The sequence below is a fragment of the Watersipora subatra genome, chromosome 1, assembly GCF_963576615.1.
Source record: "Watersipora subatra chromosome 1, tzWatSuba1.1, whole genome shotgun sequence".
Classification (NCBI taxonomy): domain Eukaryota; kingdom Metazoa; phylum Bryozoa; class Gymnolaemata; order Cheilostomatida; family Watersiporidae; genus Watersipora; species Watersipora subatra.
The window spans coordinates 79,203,125-79,225,730 of NC_088708.1; the positions used below are offsets into that span (position 1 = coordinate 79,203,125).

Here is a 22,606-nt window from a genome sequence, read left to right on the forward strand (position 1 = left end):
GGCCTGGACTGACAGCCGCTGTCCGTGGGTTAGTACGAAGCTGTGAGGTGTGCCAGGCCGCCAAGCATGGAAAAACTAAGCCTGCAGGAAGCCGGCAGCGGTTATATGCTGGCCGACCCTGGCAGAACGTCGCCATCAACCTGGTAGGCTCTTCTCCCCACCACCCCGAGAGGCAATAAGTGGATCTTAGTGCTCTCGGACCATTTTACCCGGCGGCAGGATGCCATTGCCATTCCAGAGGCCATGGCTCTAGTAGTGGCCAGTGCCCTCGATGAAAGAGTGTTCTGCTACCTGGGGCTTCCAGAGCAAATCCATACAGACTAAGGCGCTTAATTTGAGAGCCAACTGATGGATGAACTCTGCCAGCTCTGGAAGGTGAGCAAGACACGGACTACTCCCTACTATCCCCAAGCAAATGGGATCATGGAGAGGAACAATCGAGGCCTGGGCGACTCTCTGAGAGCCATGTTGTTGGAACGAGGCCAGGAGAAATGGGATGAACTCCTGCCCCAGCTCATGCGAGCGTACCGGGGCACCCCCACACAGTGACAGGCGAGACGGCCAACTTCATGATGTTCGGCAGAGAGTTGCGTCTGCCTGACCAGTTAAGCCTGGTTCCCATATCGATTGCGAGACTCCGGCGGTAACATGCGCAGCAAAATGCTTGCGACGCTAAGCTCGGCGAGATATGTTCACATAAAAGCCACATTGTTAATAATATCATAAACATAATTGTGTAATCAAACAAAATGTTCGCTCGCCATGCCGTTTCTATAATGGTGACTTTTACCCGTACAGTGCATTTCGGGAAGGTTTTGACTGCGGCCGTTTGCGAAATTTGAACAGCGCTAAACTATTGCGATGCCGCCGGCAACTACCAGCGGCCCTCGGCGCATACGTTCCCATTTCATCGCTAATAGCCTGCGGTGTCTCGCCGGTGCTTTGCGACGTATATGGGAACCAGGCTTTAGAATGTCACCCCCTTCCATAGAGATGCAATCTGCCAGTGACTACGTGCTGCGGAGGCAGCAGAGGCTGGAAGAAGCGCATGAGGCCCTCAGAGAGGCGCAGATGGAAACTAGGCAGGCAGACCAGGAAAAGCCACCACTCTGCGCACCTGATGATTGGGTGGGTTGGTAAACAGGTAGCGGCGAAGGGGGGCAAACGCTAAGCTACAAGCTAAGTTCGTGGGCCCCTACTAAGTCATAACCGCCTGGCCCAACCACACCTATGTAGTGGAAAGACAGGGCCAACCCTCGACTCAACACGAGTCCAGGTGGAAACCCTATAATGCCTGCCAAGGGAGCCCTGGCCGTGCTCCGGCAACGTTTGAGCCTTGAAGAGGACCAAATATGGAAGGGACCAAGAGGACTTGGCCCTCACGAAGAAACTGCCTGCAACCTGATGAAGAATTAATAGCTTTCCCTTCCCAAATGAGTCCAGCTAATAAACTCGACAAAACAGGAAAGGCAACTCCAAAGGCCAAAGCTAAAAACTTACACGAGGATTCGAATTCTGAACCTCCTGCAGCACATCCCCATGTCGAGGTTAGAGAGGAAATAAACTTTTCCCCTCTAGAAAACACTGGTGAGTTAGAAGCGGACCTGGACTCCGGACACCTAGTGATGTCTCCCCAGGCCGTGGAAAACCCCACCCCCGCTACAGAAGATCTAAATCAACATTTGTCCCATACCAGAAAAAACCGGAACGGTACGGTGATTGGGTCTATCAGACAACGAGAGGATACGAAAACCTAGCCCTAGACCAGACGACCCGGAAGGCTAGTGCAGACCGTCGAACCACTCTATTAGGACTACCTCTAGCCATTTACCCGTGTTCAGGCCACGCAGCGATAACTTCAGGAAGAAAAGAGACAGTTCTAAAAGGCAGCCCACAGTACCAGAACCAGGATACGCCAGCTATTAACGGCAAACATTTGATTGATCAAGAAATTAGCCGCCTCGAACACCATGTTAAGCAGCTTAAGACATGGGCCCGGCTGGTTGTGCCACTTTTTTTGTATTAGTTAGACACGGTCCCTAATGGAGGGGAGTGTGTGGTGGATGCCGGGCTATGACTCCGTAATTCGTGTAAATATTTTTTATATGTTATATCTTGCATGCTGTGTTCCTCTTTTTATTATATCGTTATTAATTTGTCCATATACTATATCACTATTATGTCTTCTTTATCGCTGTATTATAATTATGCCAACGGATTATCGATTATGCTTATTACTAATGTTATACGGTTTTTACTCGGTTCCGTTAGCCGGAACGGGTGAGTTTATTGTATATAAAGGAGCACGCTCGCTCAGTTGGGCAGAGCAGATAGCCATACGCTTCTTGGCTAGTGTAATTTCCTTCCATAATAAAATTGAAAAAAACTAGATGCATTCTCTTCTGTTTATGTAATAATCTAGATCATGCCAAGTAAAGGCCGGCAAATTCCTTTACAGTACTCATAGTAGTCACAGCTTGAAGTAGAAGTTTTTTCTACAACGAACAAACAACTTGAGCTCTCTCCACTACGTTGTTTGAGTATTATATAGGGTATTCCAATTCTATTGATTACAAACGCAACAATAGCTCTCAAACAATCCTAGCAAGTAGATTGGCTAGTTACTTGCAAAAAGTTAGCTATTAGCCTGACACTCATGTAGTGCTTAATACACTATTTTACAAATTCACCCTGAAAGAGTAAATAAGACAAGGCTTATTCTAATATAGAGACGTATTCGCTATTGCCTAGCAGCATGGACTTCATTTAGTGTACTAGATGACAGGTGGGCTATCCTTCTTTAATCTTGAGCTAGACACTATGTTCGCTATCTCAGCTTTTTTTTTTACCAAACCTGGCAACTAGCTACCAAACCTAACCAATAATGCTACAACAGAACTTCGCAAAATCATTATAATATTACGTAAATTAAAGCATACAAAATTTCTATAATGGAACATCCGTGGCTGACTAGGAGTGTATCAATATATTCAAATATATATCGATATATTCAAATAAGTCGCGTAGGCAAGTTGAACAAAAGACAATGCCTTAAAAAACCACTTAATATGAATTTGAAACGAGCAAGCACACGAAATCAAGAAAACAGAACATATTTATTATAATTGAACTGATTTTAAACAACTTTTTGTGCAAAATGAAATAGCGAGTCTCATGCAGGCGGAGGCAGATTGCGGCTATTCATAACGGCCCTATGCCGTGCCGCGTTCCATACACGGAACTTAGTCCAGTGCATGTGATGCTGAATTGTAAAATATCAGAAAACGGTCAGCAGAAGTTTTTTTGATTATTTTAAAATGGTTAATGTAGCATAAATTAACAAAAATAAAGTTTTTGAAATTTGAAAACTAGCCATTTCTTGTAGAAATGTTACAAAATATAGTTGCACTATTTCACAACGCGCAGTCATGATTTTATAATTATTACGCTATGTTAAACAATGCGCTTTACAATGAGTAATCCGGTTTGTTATTATTAAAGAAAATAGTGCGTAAGCCGCATGCATGTTTGCAAGTTAAAATGGAGAAAAAGGCTGCTACCTCATGTGTATGGCGCCTTACAGTGCCTCGCGTTGCGCGTTCATAACTCGAGTTGTGATACTGTATACTCAACTGTACGATACGGTGATGACATTAATTACTATCGATTTGTGTTCTAACATTAATTGTACGCAGCCATCATGTTTTATAGCAGAAAACGGAAACCCTCTTTATTCTTCACAATCTAGCGAGCCTCATAACTATACAGTAATGATATATATATAACACATGTAGCGAGTCCGATAAAGCAATATGCAACAGAAACTGACTGAACACCGAAAATAAACAAACATAGAAATTATGTCAACAACGTTTAATGATGCACCCAAAAAATTCCATATAAAAATATAGCTAGAGAAAATGAAATGAGATGTTCTCAAGCCGAGTTGTTGAACTCGAGTTGTTGTTGAAAGAACTCGGCTTGGGTTTTGATGAACTCGAGTTGTGCAACTCGAGTTGTACAACTCGAGTTATATTTACACAACTCGAGTTGTGTAACTCGAGTGGTGTAACTCGAGTTGTGTAACTCGAGTTGTGTAACTCGAGTTGTGTAACTCGAGTTGTGTAACTCGAGTTGTGTAACTCGAGTTGTGTAACTCGAGTTGTGTAACTCGAGTTGTGTAACTCGAGTTGTGTAACTCGAGTTGTGTAACTCGAGTTGTGTAACTCGAGTTGTGTAACTCGAGTTGTGTAACTCGAGTTGTGTAACTCGAGTTGTGTAACTCGAGTTGTGTAACTCGAGTTGTGTAACTCGAGTTGTACAACTCGAGTTGCAAACTCGGCGCACTATAATTCATAGAGCGCCACTATACATACATAGTTTAATTTCTATTAGCTAACGGGGGCCTATTGATGTATCATTGTTAATATAACCAGATCTACGGTTATGCTACCGTAATACCAATATATTGCACCTTACTTTTGAAAAGTCGCGTTGCGTGTTCACAACTCGAGTTGTGAACGCGCAACGCGAGGCACTGTAAGGCGCCATACAAAAGGGCTAAGGCTTATGTATATATGAGATGCAACTGTTTTACGCAGAGTACACAAAAGTCTAGTGTGTGAAAATGGTGTGACTTAGTGTTATCAAGTTATCTGGTTGAGAACCCGCCACCCCAGCTTGGCCTTTCATTCCATCATAATATAAACCTATTCTTTGCAAAAATGAAAGTAAGTCTGCACATTTTGCGTAATATCACCACGGCCAGAGACAGACCCAGCTTTCAATATTAATGAATCTCAATTGGAAAATGAGGGTATAGGGGAGACACCTAGGCCTGCTAAGAGAAAACGAGTGGCAAACCAGCGACCAATGTTACCTCCAATATGTATTCTGTGTCAGAAGGAACGCAAGTACAAGACTGGATGTGTAACCACTACTATTGATAAACTCCGAAAAACCCAGTCCAAAACTGCAGGTAAGTCAGTGAAGAATGTTTAAATAACCTGTGATGGCTGATTTGATCTACATGTAGTTGGTTTTATGGCATAGTATTATTATGGCGATATCATCCGATTTTGACCTACTAAAGGTAAACTGTGATTTATGGTATATGTTTGAGTTGTGCTAATGGTTGTGCTATTTTTCAAAGGTAAACTCCAGGACTGTGCAGAGATCCTTGGAGATGAACGTATTTTGTGGGAGTTTAGCTGGAGTGATGCTGTTGCTCGAGAGCCGAAATACCATAAATCCTGCTATGATAAATACGTATATGACGCCGAGAGGTAAATTTCCTATTCTATTTCTTTTTAAGAATATTATTGTTGTTAGCGCTTTATAGTCTCTGTGTGAACAGAAGTTCTATCTTTGATATTTGTTTGTCATTTGAAACACTCAACACTGCAAAGCATGATTTTATTTAACAGATTACGCAGGAAAGATGATGTGGTATGTATAGAGTGTGTAGAATAATAGGTATAAAAAGTGTATGGTATGTGTGGGGATTTGTGTGGCCTTCCGGTATAGAGATTGACAATCTATTTCAGTTGTAGTTTGAGGCAAAACAACAACCCGAAACATAGTGGCGCTGAACTAGATTATTAATAAATCTCAACTTGAGACTCTTTAATATGGTTAAGGATCATAATTATTCGGCAAGGGGAAATAACTCACCTCAAACATAAACCTATCAGTGCAATGTAATCTTAGTAAAAAAAAACAGTTGATTTGTGTTATATAATTCTTCTTCAATTTGGCTTCATTATTATTCTGCTAACATCTACACACCCTGTGACCCACATGCTTGTCTAACAGTTTGATATAACGCCATGGCTGTTTATGGTATGAATTAACATCGCACATATATAGACTTTATTTCTGCCGTTTAGCTGGTGGTAAAATAAACAACCCGAATCACCTTCCTGAATCATACCACCACAAGTTCTGAAGACGATACATTGCAAGTGCGACAAAAATGGCTGCCGCCAAAGATGCTCATGTAAGATGGCCAACTTACCATGCTGCGACTTTTGTGGCTGCACCAATACAGAATGCACTAACAGGGCTGTAGAAGAGGATGAGGAGGAGGATGATGAGGAAGGCGAGAGCTAAATCCTATTATTAAGTTATCAATATGTATGTATTGTTATTTATCAAATCTCAATAAAAACCACAATTATTTGTTGAAGTTGTCTTCCTTGTGTCTGTAGAAAATACATTTAATAGCATAATGCATCTATTCACTTGTGTAATAGTTCAGCGACTAGGTATGAAATACATTGATATAATCACCTTATATATAAAACAAAGTTAAATAGTTGTTTAAAAGTCTTTAGGTCACCTTAGACTGCCACGCACACAGTACATGTGTAAATGGCAAATGTCGCCGCCAATAAATTTGACGCTGATTGAGTATTGGCAAGGTTGGCCATTCCGACAAAATGAATTTCTAAAGACATACATTACAGCTTTCTTTTGGAACAATCAAATCCTGCTCTGCTTTTGGTTTCCTAAACTAAAAAAAATTCAATAATTCAGCATCCCATGCACTGAACTAACTGGTCGTATCAATAAACACGACCCCTAAATCCGGAAAACGAACAATACCGTAAATAAAATGTACAGCAATTACCATTGTATCCATTTATCGTAAAAGCAGCCTATATGTAGCTGAAATACATGTACAGTAGACTCTCCTACAACGTAAATAATCCATTCCATGAACGTTTACGTTGCTCGTAATACGAACAGTAAAATATATGTAAATTGCATAACTCGTCCCAAGATACATGTATTTCTAAACTCACCCTTTTGGCCATGAACAAATTGACTTAACTTTTTAATGTTGGCTGTACAGTAGTTGCAGTATTATTAGTTTGCATCGACAACTTTGTTCTCGTTTTTTGGTTCATGGTCAGGCTTGACAACTCTGGAATGGGGAAAGCAGTGAGAGTCTACTTTGGGGGCAATGAAAACGCGAGGATTTGATAAGTGGGGTAAATTTTCATAGCGTATAAAATCACCACAGTGAAAGATAATATAACTCCATATGGAAACCACATGTCGTGGAAGTGGAGGTTATTGGTAGATGTGAATGCCACAAATATGTTTATACATAGTTGTTTATTAGTAGTAAGTATATGATTACTGATTATGATGTTGTGTGTGTGCTCATTGTTGGTTGGTTGCTCGTAAGTACAGATTGGGAAAAAGGGTGAACACGCAGCGAGAAGAAATGAAACTTTATTAAATTTGTAACTGGAAGAGAGAGACAGGAAATTTTCAGTGTAATAATAACACAAATAGAAAATATTGCCGCATTACTTCTACGCAAATATAATATTGTAAACATAATATATTTTTGGATTGTTATTCAACACCCCCCTCAATCCAATATATATTATCGTAGCCATTATGTCGGTGAGGGTAGCGTTGGTGTATCGAGCATCTGGATTTTGTGTCGGGATACTGGTTTGGTCATAGAGTCCGCTGAATTACACTGGGTCGCAATATATTTGTAGGTGATATTCGTCTGTTCTTTTACGAAATGATAGCGTACATCTATGTGTTTTGTTCTCGAGTGTTTAGCACCGTCCTTTGTGAGTGCAATGGCTCCTTGGTTGTCGGTGGGAAGTGTTGTCTGTGCCGGTTGTCCGATACCTAGTGATGCACATAAACCTCATAGAAATAGTGTTTCTTTAGTTGCTTCAGCTAGTGCCAAGTATTCTGCTTCACAAGAAGATAGTGCTACTGTGTGCTGTTTTCTTGTCTTCCAGCTGATAGGTGCGCTTTCGAGGTCGAATACATATCCGGTTGTTGATCGTCTGTCGTTGATGTCTCCAGCCCAGTTCGAGTCCGTATATCCTGTTAGCGTTCCAGATGTCTTGGTGAAATGAAGGTTGTGTGTGAGAGTTCCTTTGATGTATCTGAAAACCCGGTTAACAGCTGTGGTGTGTGCAGGTCCAGGGCATTCCAGAAATTGTGACAGTTTAGATACTACCCAACTTAAATTGGGACGTGTTGCAGTCATCAAGTATATCAGGCTTCCTATGGCTTGTCTGTAGGGGAATTTTGTGTCCAGGAAAGCGTTATGTTCCTCGTCGGTCGGGTTGGTAAGTTGAAGTCCCATTGCAGCTGGTGTATCGGCTGGCTTACAGTCTCCCATGTTGAATCTTTGTAGGATAGATCTTGCATATCTTTCTTAGCTCATCTGATAAATACCATCTGAGTGTCTAGTGAAGTCAACTCCCAGAAACCATTGTAATGGTCCTCGGTCGTCCATTTTGAATCGTGAGTTTAGCTTCTCCTTTACCTGTGCTATTGTGTCCTGATTGTCACTTGCAATGATTATGTCATCTACCCAAAATAGAATGAGTCGCTTGTCTGGTTTTGTGTAGGTGTAGATACATGGGTCAAGTTTGTTTGGCATGAGTCCTAGTGTTTCCAGATAGTCAGTCAGTGTGTTGTGCCAGTTTTTATCGCTCTGTTTAAGTTCATATAGTGACTTGTGAAGTCGGCATACCAGTTTCTTACTGTCTTGTTGTGTCTGTTCATATCCTGGAGGTTGTATGATGTAGATCTCTTTGTTGATGTCTGCGTTCAGGTAGGCTCCTTTGACATCCATTTGGTGCAGGAATAGTTCGTTGTTGCTAGCTTCCTGTAGAAGTGTTCTAATTGAGGTGAAGCGGGTAGTTGGTGAGAAGGTGTCTTCGTAGTTTAGTTCGTGTATTTGAGAATACCCCTTTGCTACATATCGCGCTTTCTATTGGTTGTTGTTCTGGTCCTTGGATTGTTTGAGTGTGTATACCCATTTTCCTCCTATTGCCGTCCTGTCATCTGGTAAGGTGGTGAGTTCCCATGTGTTGTTGTCAAGATGTGTTGATATTTCTTTGTCCATAGCAGTACGCCATTCATCGGAGTCCTCCGAGTTTATTGCTTCATTGTATGTAGTGGGTATCTGCTGCGTTGTGGTGTAGGCGTATTCCACAGTTGCTGTCTTAGTGTGGTAATCAGCTAGGTAGCTCGGTGGTCGAGTTACTCGCTTGGGTCTGCCTTGTGATATAGGTTGTGGCAGAGATGGTGTAGTGAGTGGAAATGATTCAGTTGAACCGTGAGTTGACTCAGTTGAGTCAGCCTGTGGCTCAGTTGAACCGTGTGTGGCGTCAGTTGAGTCAGTCTGTGGCTCAGTTGAACCGTGTGTGGCGTCAGTTGAGTCAGTTTGTGGCTCAGTTGAACCGTGTGTGGCCTCAGTTGAGTCAGTCTGTGTCTCAGTACTGTAGGAAGGCTCAGTAGGTTTGTAGTCATAGTCAGGGTTGGTTGCAGTGTCGTGTACAATAATGTTTCTTGCGGTGACAACGCTGTGGTTTAGATTGTTCATTACGTAGAATCCTTTATTACGCAGGTTTACACCTGGGTAGGTGCCAAGTTGGCCTTGATTGTTCCGTTTAGATTTGTGACCTTTGATGTAGAATGTTCATTGTGATCCGAAACAATGTACGTTTCTCATGTCTGGTTGCTTGTCAGTGAACAGTTGATAAGCTGTGCTGGTGGTTCTGCACTGGTATGCTCTGTTTCTAAGGTATTGAGAGTGTCTAACAGCGTAAGTCCAATAGTTCTTTGGTAAGCCTGCGTCAGTGTTGAGACATCTGGCCATTTCCATGAGCGTTCTCCATGAACGTTCAACTTTACTGTTTTGGTAAGGTGTGTATGGAGTAGATGTAGTGTGTTTTATTCCTTTTGCTAGTAGAATGTCCTGGAAACTTTTGCTCAGGTATTCTGTGCCATTGTCAGTGTGGATCTCCTTTACTTGTCCTATCGGTGCAATGTCAGCCAGAAATGTTTGTAGTGTTAGAGCAGTGTCGTCTTTGTTCCTCATGAAGTATGTAAATATTATGCTGGAATATTCGTCGATGTAATTGATGACATAGCGGTGTCCTTCGCGTGATTGTGGTTGTATGGGTCCGCATATATCAGAGTGAATCCTCTCTAGTGGCGTCGTGGCTAGTATTGTCCATGTGTCTTGTGATTTTGGTTGTCTAGTTATCTTGTTTTGTGTGCAGGTCGTGCATGTGGGTGGTGTAGAGTCCTTCTGTGTAATTGTCATTTTAGTCGTTACAGTCTCGAGTTTATGAATGTCCTCGTAGTTCATGTGTCCTAGTGAGATATGCCAGTCTTGTAGTGTCTTGGTCATGTAAGTGCCCGTCTTCGTAGCATTTCCAGTTGGAGGTTTGGTAGTGCTGGGGGTGGTAGTTGTTGTGGGTTGATGTAGGTAGTATAGCTGTCCTTCTTTGATGATGTTGAAGTGTACACTGTGTGAAATGAGTTCGGAGTGTTTAGGTGTGAATGTGATCTTGGCGCCCGAGTCAGTTGCTGCCCGTACAGAGAAAAGATTAGTAGAAAATGCCGGAGCAAGTAGGGTGTCTTTGAGTTTGATCTGTCGTTCAGTACCGTGGTTGTCAGTGACTGTGAATACAGCCACTCCTCGTGCAGTAGCCAGTTGGTTGCTCCTTCGTCCATCGGCTAGTTCGAGGTAGTGTTTGTCTGGTACAAAGTTGGTGTCAAATGTGATGAATTTGTCAGGATCGTTGACAATGTGTGAGGTTGCGCCACAGTCGACCAGTAGTTTGTCTGTCATGTGAGTGGTCTTGTCAGTAGCAGTGCAGGTCTTAGTAATGATTGTGAAGTCAGGTTGGTGGAGTTTTGCAGTAGCTGTTTTGTGTTCAGTAGTAGGTTTGGAGTCGTCCCGCTTCTTTTTGAAGCAAACTTTAGCAATGTGCCTTTTTGGTGGCAGTAGTTGCAGTTCAGTTTAGTCATAGAGTAGTAGTCTTTTGTTGTGTGAGTAGTGTTGCCACAGGCCAAACACATTTTGTGGTTATTGTTGTTTGATGTAGGTCTGCTTGGTGGATGATGAGGTTGATGTCTTCTAGTATGAGATGTTGTTGTCTTCATGGCGGTAGTAGTAGTAGGTCGTAGATTGTCTGTATTGGCAAAGTTGTGTAGTGCTGCTTTAAAGTCTGATAGAGATTTGTGTTAGTTCAGTTGAGTGTGTACAACTACAAATGGTTTGAATGAGTCTGGTAGTCCTTTTAAAATCATAGCTATTAATAAGTTGTCAGAGATTGTCTCGCCTGCTGTTTTGAGTCCAGTCGATGCTCTTTCGGCCCTAATAATGTAGTCAGTAATGTGTTCAGTCTCAGTCATTCTTAGTGTAGTCAGTTCTTCATATAGAGTTAGTACACATGGTGTTTCAGTGCTTACATAGTGTTGCCGGAGTATGGCCAGGGCAGCTCTGCCATTATTCTTATTGTCATTCATTATTAGTTCCAGCGATTTTTCGTCTAGTACCTGAGTAAGTTCAGCGTATGCTCTTCGGTTCCTGCTGGTGAAGTCCGTGTCGTCTTCTTCATTCTCTTCTTTTGGCTCAATGGCCTTAACCAGCTTTTTGTCTATGGTGTATAGGTAGTTGATGAATCTTGTCTCCCATACGTTGTATGAGTCACTATTACCGTCGAAAATTGCCCTCCTGGGCCTATAACCTGTTGTGTGTGTGCTCATTGTTGGTTGGTTGCTCGTAAGTACAGATGGGGAAAAATGGTGAACACACAGCGAGAAGAAATGAATATTTATTAAATTTGTAACCCGAAGAAAGAGACAAGAAACTTTCATTGTAATAATAACACAAATAGAAAATATTGCCGCATTACTTCTACGCAAATATAATATTGTAAACATAATATATTTTTGGATTGTTATTCAACACGTAGTTGTTTATTAGTAGTAAGTATATGATTACTACTTGAAGATTGGGGCAAAAAACAGGTTTGCTTGGGTAAAAGGGGCAATTGCATGACACTGGCGTGAGATGCGTGAGGCATGGGGCAATTGCGTGAGTCTCACGCCCAATGCGTGAGAGTTGGCAGGTACGTTCATGAAGGCAGTGATTTACGAACAGGTTAAGCGCATTTTCGATGTCAATTTACAATGATAAATTTTTTTCTAGACAACAAGATCTATTCTGCATAGTAAACCTTATAACAAATACATCGACTGATGTATAATTAATTAATCAGTTGTTGCTGATTAAAGCAATGATTGAGATTCAGTTTAAGTTCTTGTCTTTGATTTCTACCGAAAGCGCTCTTTTATTTTTTAAGGTCAGAATTAGATCTCAGTTGCCTAAAAGTCAACATTAAGTCACCAAGGTTAGCTATAAGTCGTCAGGTCAACATCTCCTCCTTATAAGTTCTATGTGATTGTCATCCGAAGGTTATAGCATGCTATGTGTAATGATTATGATTGCTGTATGATAAGTCTGTATGTAGAGTATTCTGTGTGATTCATAGCTATGAACATATTTACAGTGGTTTGTTGGACCTGTTGAGCAGGAGAATATGAGTATATCTACTGTTAAAGAAACTGCCAGTTCCATTTACTTTCCACAAGGCAGTCAAACAACAACACCAAGTGTTAAGTGCCAATGAAATATATATTTAAGTAAGTATAATATGTAAGTTTACATGCGTGACGGGCAATAAACCACATTCAAAGCATGCAGAGAGGGCGCACATATTGCTCTGCCAGAACGATCGAACCTTCTCCCTTTTATACGACTTCTTTTGTTTTAGGCTCTGCCCCTTCCCCTTTGTTTTACGCTCGGTTTCTCTTTCATGGTCTTCTCGGTTTCCTCTCTGGTCTCTTACTGAAGTGCCGCATCAGTAGGGGTAGGTGATGGAAAACGTGTCAATCCGACCACATAGACAGGTTTTCTAAAGTGTGCCGGCAGGTTTCCTTCTTAGTGGTTCTTAGGCGTGCTCCTGGCTGAGCAGCCTGCTGCAGCCTGGTTTGAGCATGCTGGTATGTCGGGCGCGTTCTCATGGAATTGGGGCTCTAGATTCTCCAGGGCCTGATAATATTTCTGGAGAGCCACGGCAGGAGTCTCTTCCACTGTCAAACTGGCAGGGACAGACCTTCTCTTCTTTGGCTCCCCGTCTCGGCACCTACGCTTACGGGCTGAAGATTTCTCCCGGTCAGATCTTTTCTGTCGTGACCTGGTTGAGCCAGCTGTTATGACGGGCCTCCGACATAGGGTCGACTGGTCTGCTTTGGTCGGAGTAATATGGGTTTAGGGCCTTAGTGCAACCAGTAGTCGGCACTACTGTTGCAGCCCATTGCGGTTTCTTAGGACAATGCCGGCGCACATGCCCAGGAGTTCCACAGCCCCAGCAATGTAAAGGCTTCAGCTCCTTCCATTCTTGGGGGCCGGTTCTTTTCTTGTTGTAGCTGCTGCACTTGTTGTGTCAGTTGCTGGACGAGCTGGGCCAGCTGACCGACTGCCTGGTCCTGAACCATGGCTGCCTGTTCTTCTGGGATTTCCTTCATAGCTTGGACATTCCCCGACCCCCTGTTCTCGAGTATAATCTGCGGGAATTCTGTCTCGGTGCACATGACCACTGTTAGATTGGCCACGGGCATGGCCAGCAGGTGTTGCTGCAGGCTGGCATGGCTGACCAAGCTACAAAACAGCTCCTTGGCCATGTTTGTTCTGTAAGGGCCTGGCAGGTCACTGTATGCTACCCTTACCAGCCTTTTCATTTCACAGGTATGCTTCTGAAGGTAGGTTGCTGCAGCCTACCTCAGGATGCTCAGCTTATTTTGAGCCTGTCTGGGCCAGAGGCTAAACTTAGCACGAATCGCGTAGAAGATGGCTTCCACGCGGTCGGCCTGTCCACAGTCCTTGACCTCTTCCTTTAGAGCCTCTTGGAAATGCAGTGAGCTAGCTTTCTTAATCTAAGCGTTGGCTCCAGTTACCTCTTGGAATCGGCTGATAAAGTACTTCACATGTTCAGTTCCTGAGTACTGAGGTGCCTCAAACTGATGAACCGGGGCCTGAGCCAGGAGTGCCATTGCCTATCATTCAAGAACCTCCATCAGCCAGTATGTTCTTCAGTCCACGCTCCTTGAGCATCTGCCATCTATATTTTATTTACTCAGAAAAACTCGCCGAGCTCCAAGCAGCACTGCTCATGCAGCACGGCTTACCGAGTTTGTAGAAATTTTATTTTCTTACTAGAGAAAACTCACCAAACTCCGGGGCAGCGCTGCTCACACAACACGGCCTACAAAGTTCATGAAAATCCTTTTTTACTACTCACTCAAGCAGTGCTCGCCAACTGTCAGAGACGATGATGCTGTCTCCAGCACACAGCCCTTTAGAGATCAGGAATGCTTCTGTTTTTTGACTCCATTTTCTAGACTCGGGATCCTCCAATCCTAGCTTTGCTACCAGTGTAAAGAAAACTGCCGGTTCTCTTTACTCTCCACAAGGCAAGCAAACAGCTACACTGAGTTTTAAGTGCCAATGAAATACATATTTACTAAATAAATATATATCTTTACATGCATGACAGGCAATAAACCACATTCAAAGCATGCAGATGGGGTGCGCATACTGCTCTGCCAAAATGATCAAATCTTCTTCCCTTTACATTGTTACTTTCGTTTCAGGCTCTGCCTCTTTTCCTATGTTCTATGCTCGATTTTTCTTTTACGGTCTTTTCATTTTTTGTCGGTTTCTTGGTTTCTGGTTTTCTTGGCAGCCTGGATGCCCTAACGGTGGCTGGGTCTTTTTTGGTATATTGAAGGGTTAGTCCTACATCCGTGATAACCAGGAGGCCTATCACTATGGCCCTGGTCACAGCACTTTACCATACAATTTTGGGGTCTATTGTCCAAAATTTTACAATGTGGTATTCCATGACATAAAACCACACTTTTCAATTGTGTAAAGATGTTCCCGGACGACGTGTTATTCCCTTGCAATGTGATTTCGAGAAGTCTGAAATAAAAATCTATACCTAGTAAATAAGCCTTGTCTGTGAAATGAAATAGATCTGAGCCAAAAAATTGCCAATGCTTTTTTGGGTTTGCTATTGGTCTTAGGAGCTCTGCTGTTTTATTCAATGTTCTCTTGCAAGTTTCACACTGTCTAAACATATCCTCAATATTTTTTCATAGTATAGCGTGCTTTTGTCTGGCGCTTGGTGATTCCTGGATGACCACGATGTATATTTTCTAAGACTGTCATTATTTGATTGAGGAACATGCTTAGGCAGTTCCCCAACATAAAGAAACTTTAGTTTACCACCAGGAAAGCTCTTATTGTATGGTTCTAACAACATGTATTTTGATAATAAATAAGCAGGCCATTCTTCTTTGGTGAAGATGTACACTTTGTGAGAATTTTTTCAAGCTCCAGCTTACACTTGAAGTTTTTATCTCTATTGCCAGGTACGGTTGTTTAATCTCATTGAGTAACCTGCTAGCCGCAGTTACTAATCTTAGAATGGTTTATAATAGCATCTAGTTCTGTGTTGCATCAGTTGTACTTATCGTCTCCTTATAAGGGTCATATATGGCCAAAAGTCGGGGTTGTTGAAAGAGCTTTTTAACATCTTTAAAAACAATCTCTTGACTGTCACCCCAAGACCACGGCAGCTCCTTCAGTAAATCTCTGTGGTTGTGTTACTTCCGTTAGCTGACTAGAAAATTTGTAAATTGGTTTGCTGAGCCAAGAAAATTACATACTGCTGAAACTAAAGTTGGGATTGGGAAATCTATGATTCCTTGTAATTTGGATTTGGTAGGTATTTTACCTTCATCAATGATGTGACCTATAAATGTCATTTTAGTACTTCCAAAGTGACAATTCTTTTTGGTTAAAATGTCGTTCCAGCGTTCCAAAATCGATTCAAAACAGCAGCCAACTGTCTGTCATATATTTACAGCATCTCACTAAAGACTAGTATGCTATTTATGTGAAGAATATGATTCTCTAATCTTTTGAGTATTCTATTTATTTCAACGTAAAATATTTCAGACGGGTCACTTAACCCTTGTGGTAACCGCAAATATCCACACCAGTCTCTGTGTATTTCAGACGGGTCACTTAACCGTTGTGGTAACCTCAAATATCTACACCATTCTCTGTGTATTTCAGACGGGTCACTTAACCGTTGTGGTAACCTCAAATATCTACACCATTCTCTGTGTATTTCAGACGGGTCACTCAACCCTTGTGGTAACCTCAAATATCTACACCAGTCTCTCTGTATTTCAGAGGGGTCACTTAACCATTGTGGTAACCTTAAATATCTACACCATTCTCTGTGTATTTCAGACGGGTCACTTAACCGTTGTGGTAACCTCAAATATCTACACCATTCTCTGTGTATTTCAGACGGGTCACTTAACCCTTGTGGTAACCTCAAATATCTACACCAGTCTCTCTGTATTTCAGACGGGTCACTTAACCATTGTGGTAACCTCAAATATCTACACCAGTCTCTGTGTATTTCAGACGGGTCACTTAACCGTTGTGGTAACCTTAAATATCTACACCATTCTTTGTGTATTTCAGACGGGTCACTTAACCCTTGTGGTAACCTCAAATATCTACACCATTCTCTGTGTTAGAAATAATCTGCTTGCTCGATTCTTCTGATAAAGGAATCTGTTTTATGCATCTATTTAAAAAAAATCACATCCTTTGTTCCTGAAGAGGCTAAACTATCTTCTAGTATAGCCTCTGTATAATCAGTACAGTTTCTGACAGCATCTTAATTCGGCTTTGGGATGACTACCATAGGTTCCACTCATGATGTGGGCTCTTTAATTGTTGTTGTCACACCATCTTCAGCCATTTGAGCTATAACCTTACTAGTTATTCCTAGAATAAGCTTTTGAACATGGATAGCAAAGGGTTTTGCAGATTCAATCAGTTTTGTTAGCTCTCGTGTGTCAGTTCGTCAAAACTTTAAAACAAATTATCATTTGTGTTTAACAAATTAGTTTTACATCTCTCATCATGTGTAAACAGCTTTAACCCCTCACGTGCTTTTCTGCTCAGCAGTAGTGTGCACTGGTCTTAAATAAAGAACATCCTTCTCCACAGTTTGACTATCTGAAATCACCTTAAATCTAATAAACCCAAAAATAATTTAGCTCTGTTCGAACTGTGCCATAAAGATTTTTTTGGGAGTGAATTAAAAACTACTGTAAAGTATTTTGATCTACAAATACTAAAAGTGGCACCCATATCAAGCTTAAAGCGTATAGTCTGACTTGTATTAATCTAGGTGATAACATCCTGTTTGTGTGCTACAACCTTATTTTTAATTATTTCTAATGTATTCACATGGTATGGTTCCCTTTACTCTCCACAAGGCAGTCAAACAACAACCCCAAGTGTCAGTGCCAAGGAAATAAATATTTATTTAAGTAAGTATAATACGTGAGTTTACATGCATGACAGGCAATAAACCACATTTTAAGCATGCAGAGTCAATCCATTTGTCCTCATTTTGTAATTCATTTTCACTCTGCTACAGTTTTCTGTTGCAAACCAATGTACAATGGTTTCTTTGTTTACATCTATTGCACTTACTACCAAAAAATGGACATTCATTTTGTTGTTAGACTTTACCGCCTTTAGAGCATTTAATTCTTCGTGCCTTTGTATCGTAGGGTCGTCTTTTGTAACTTATAGCACTAAAATCTGGTTGCTTAATATCACTAACAGCGTGGGGTGACTTTGTAGCCTCTCTTATTTTAAGCGACTTTATGACATAGTTGAGTTTTAATTTGTTATCAGTTTCCCTCATAAATTTATCTCGTGTTTTTAAATCATTCATACCAAAGAAAACTTTATCCTTAACCAATGAGTATCGTTGAACTCGAAATTCTTAGTTTTATCAAGCATATGTCTGTGGGCTCTCAATTTTGACTGCATTGATAAAATTTAAATCGACTCATTGTCATTGCCATATTTGGATAGCAGTAAGCAGCAGGGTTTTTAAAACATTCTCTGGCTTTCTTCCATCTTTGTCTTAAAATTTTTTCGCAGAAGCGTCAATAAATTTTGTTTGGCAACGAAACTCTCAAACATCCTCACCTCTAACATGCCTAAACAGAGAGTAATAAAGCTCTCAAACGTCCTCAACTCTAACATGCCTAAACAAAGAGTGATAAAGCTCTCAAACATCCTCACCTCTTACATGCCTAAACAAAGAGTAATAAAGCTTTCAAACGTCCTCACCTCTAACATGCCTAAACAAAGAGTGATAAAGCTCTTAAACATCCTCACCTCTAACATGCCTAAACAAAGATTGATAAAGCTCTCAAACATCCTCACCTCTAACATGCCTAAACAGAGAGTAATAAAGCTTTCAAACATTCTCAACTCTAACATGCCTAAACAGAGAGTAATAAAGCTCTCAAACGTCCTCAACTCTAACATGCCTAAACAGAGAGTAATAAAGCTCTCAAACGCCCTCAACTCTAACATGCCTAAATAAAGATTGATAAAGCTCTCAAACATCCTCACCTCTAACATGCCTAAACAGAGAGTAATAAAGCTCTCAAACATCCTCACCTTTAACATGCCTAAACAGAGAGTAATAAAGCTCTCAAACGTCCTCAACTCTAACATGCCTAAACAAAGAGTGATAAAGCTCTCAAACATCCTCACCTCTAACATGCCTAAACAAAGAGTGATAAAGCTTTCAAACATCCTCACCTCTAACATGCCTAAACAAAGAGTGATAAAGCTCTTAAACATCCTCACCTCTAACATGCCTAAACAAAGATTGATAAAGCTCTCAAACATCCTCACCTCTAACATGCCTAAACAGAGAGTAATAAAGCTTTCAAACATTCTCAACTCTAACATGCCTAAACAGAGAGTAATAAAGCTCTCAAACGTCCTCAACTCTAACATGCCTAAACAGAGAGTAATAAAGCTCTCAAACGCCCTCAACTCTAACATGCCTAAATAAAGATTGATAAAGCTCTCAAACATCCTCACCTCTAACATGCCTAAACAGAGAGTAATAAAGCTCTCAAACATCCTCACCTTTAACATGCCTAAACAGAGAGTAATAAAGCTCTCAAACGTCCTCAACTCTAACATGCCTAAATAAAGATTGATAAAGCTCTCAAACATCCTCACCTCTAACATGCCTAAACAAAGAGTGATAAAGCTCTTAAACATCCTCACCTTTAACATGCCTAAACAGAGAGTAATAAAGCTCTCAAACATTCTCACCTCTAACATGCCTAAACAAAGAGTGATAAAGCTCTTAAACATCCTCACCTCTAACATGCCTAAACAGAGAGTAATAAAGCTCTCAAACATCCTCACCTTTAACATGCCTAAACAAAGAGTGATAAAGCTCTTAAACATCCTCACCTCTAACATGCCTAAACAAAGAGTAATAAAGCTCTCAAACATCCTCACCTCTAACATGCCTAAACAAAGAGTGATAAAGCTCTTAAACATCCTCACCTTTAACATGCCTAAACAGAGAGTAATAAAGCTCTCAAACATTCTCACCTCTAACATGCCTAAACAAAGAGTGATAAAGCTCTTAAACATCCTCACCTCTAACATGCCTAAACAAAGAGTGATAAAGCTCTCAAACATCCTCAACTCTAACATGCCTAAACAGAGAGTAATGAAGCTCTCAAACGTCCTCAACTCTAACATGCCTAAACAAAGATTGATAAAGCTCTCAAACATCCTCACCTTTAACATGCCTAAACAAAGAGTGATAAAGCTCTTAAACATCCTCACCTCTAACATGCCTAAACAAAGAGTGATAAAGCTCTCAAACATCCTCACCTTTAACATGCCTAAACAGAGAGTAATAAAGCTCTCAAACGTCCTCAACTCTAACATGCCTAAACAGAGAGTAATAAAGCTCTCAAACATCCTCACCTTTAACATGCCTAAACAGAGAGTAATAAAGCTCTCAAACGTCCTCAACTCTAACATGCCTAAATAAAGATTGATAAAGCTCTCAAACGTCCTCAACTCTAACATGCCTAAACAGAGAGTAATAAAGCTCTCAAACGCCCTCAACTCTAACATGCCTAAATAAAGATTGATAAAGCTCTCAAACATCCTCACCTCTAACATGCCTAAACAGAGAGTAATAAAGCTCTCAAACATCCTCACCTCTAACATGCCTAAACAGAGAGTAATAAAGCTCTCAAACGTCCTCAACTCTAACATGCCTAAACAAAAAGTGATAAAGCTCTCAAACATCCTCACCTCTAACATGCCTAAACAAAGAGTGATAAAGCTCTTAAACATCCTCACCTCTAACATGCCTAAACAAAGAGTGATAAAGCTCTTAAACATCTTCACCTCTAACATGCCTAAACAAAAAGTGATAAAGCTCTCAAACATCCTCACCTTTAACATGCCTAAACAAAGAGTGATAAAGCTCTTAAACATCCTCACCTCTAACATGCCTAAACAAAAAGTGATAAAGCTCTTAAACATCCTCACCTCTAACATGCCTAAACAAAGAGTGATAAAGCTCTCAAACATCCTCACCTCTAACATACCTAAACAAAAAGTGATAAAGCTCTCAAACATCCTCACCTCTAACATACCTAAACAAAAAGTGATAAAGCTCTCAAACATCCTCACCTCTAACATGCCTAAACAAAGAGTGATAAAGCTCTCAAACATCCTCACCTCTAACATGCCTAAACAAAGAGTGATAAAGCTCTTAAACATCCTCACCTCTAACATGCCTAAACAAAAAGTGATAAAGCTCTTAAACATCCTCACCTCTAACATGCCTAAACAAAGAGTGATAAAGCTCTTAAACATCCTCACCTCTAACATGCCTAAATAAAGATTGATAAAGCTCTCAAACATCCTTACCTTTAACATGCCTAAACAGAGAGTAATAAAGCTCTTAAACACCCTCACCTCTAACATGCCTAAACAGAGAGTAATAAAGCTTTCAAACATTCTCAACTCTAACATGCCTAAACAAAGAGTAATAAAGCTTTCAAACATCCTCACCTCTAACATGCCTAAACAAAGAGTGATAAAGCTCTCAAACATCCTCACCTCTAACATGCCTAAACAGTGCCAATTTATGCCTTTTTGCAGCCACAGTGCTTGAAGTTTAATCTATGGCCAGCTAGTAGTCATTGAACAGTCTTACTCATCTTTGCCATTTACTTGACAAATCATGTTCTCAGGTATTTACTTGCTGCGGTCGTAATATGCCTTCCATAATTAATTTAAATCTGTATTTTTATTCAGCACACTTTTACTGCTGCCAAAATGTTTCTTTAACTTGACGAAAGTGATGTTGTGTTATTTCCAGAAAAATATGATATCTCATATTAATAACATTGTTTTGTAAATCTTACAAAGAGAATCTAACTCAGAAATTATCACAAATATAACAGATACCATAGTTTGTTGCCATTTCTTTATTTTACATACAAGGCATACAAAAGATTCCACACATCACAAGATATACTGAATGTAAAAGAAATGTGTTATACTCAAAATCATGAGCCGCACTTTACTTGAAGTATATGAAAATATCCAGCTTCTTGCAAAAAAGTTCAAGGGATGCATTATGAATTAGACAGCATTATAAATATGTATATGTTCTACTGTATAATGTATGGATAAACATTATACATAAATTATACATCAGACACTTATAAAAGAGTATATACAGTGGATAGTATTGTGTAGAAATTTGAGTCAGTGGATGCATCCACACACGGATTATCTATCTAGAGCTATCCTGAAGAGCAGTAGTATGTCAATGATTCTAATAAATACATTGTAATATATATTACATATATAATATATATAATATATTCTAATAATATATATATTCTAACAAATATTGAACTGAAGAAAATGTGTGAGAAATATGGATATTATTTTAGTGTAAAATGAATAAATTACTGTAGAACATATCGTATACTTGTTTGGGTTGGTAGAAGTGTACGGGAAAATTCCGCAAAAAAACAGTGTAGAAAAGCGATGAAGCGCCAACTGTGTGCGTATTGAGCCAGCTAGGTCAGTCCCGTATAGTTGTCTTCGACATTTGTTAAGTGATAAGTGCTGAGGCGTATCTTGTGAGCAATTACGAAAAAAGCTCGTGCTAAAGTAAAAATGATCTAACCATAGAGGTGGAACACAACTTCTCATGTGTTATGATATTTGTTTTGCATGTCAAAACTTTCAGATGTTGGAGCCAATGTTTGGATTAATGTAAAAAATTTTGCAAATGTTTTTGTACATTGCATTTTGTTTAAATTGTTCGATAACACAAAACAACAGTAAATACTTGAAATAATAACATCTAGCATCAAAACAAATACATGTAGAGGATGTAATACTGTATAAAACTAAATCTAAAACTCTAAATTATTGGTGGAAATTAATGAGGAAATAATCAATAAAAAAGGTTATTAGTGTTACTCTCCCTTGTAGACAGGAAGTGCTGCCTCGGCAGTGCGTAGTTTGTTAGTAGAGTAATGAAGTGATAGAAATGGAAACACACAGGTTAATTTACTTTACTTGCACTGGATATTGTTTAACTTAGCATTATATATATATATACTTATTTATTTGTACATCTTGTTTCTAATTATTTTTACTTTCGCATATAAATCTGCAATGTTTGGAACAAACTTGAACATCATATGATGGAAATTACTTTGTATGTCAGAGCAAATATCAGCTAAAACTATATTTTGTAAACAAATTCAGACGTAGATG

General features: G+C 40.2%; 1 protein-coding gene across 1 annotated transcript; it reads right to left on the minus strand.

Annotated features, from left to right (window-relative positions):
- Nucleotides 1-7,678: 7,678 nt before the first annotated feature.
- Nucleotides 7,679-8,164, minus strand: LOC137391948 (uncharacterized). The gene has a single exon (XM_068078522.1). It carries the CDS (start codon nucleotides 8,162-8,164, stop codon nucleotides 7,679-7,681), a length of 486 nt encoding a protein of 161 aa, XP_067934623.1.
- Between the last annotated feature and the right edge of the window lie 14,442 nt (nucleotides 8,165-22,606).

Coding starts and splice junctions, on each gene's coding strand:
- LOC137391948 (XM_068078522.1), bottom strand. CDS start 8,164: ATGGGAGACTGTAAGCCAGCCGATACACCAGCTGCAATGGGACTTCAA.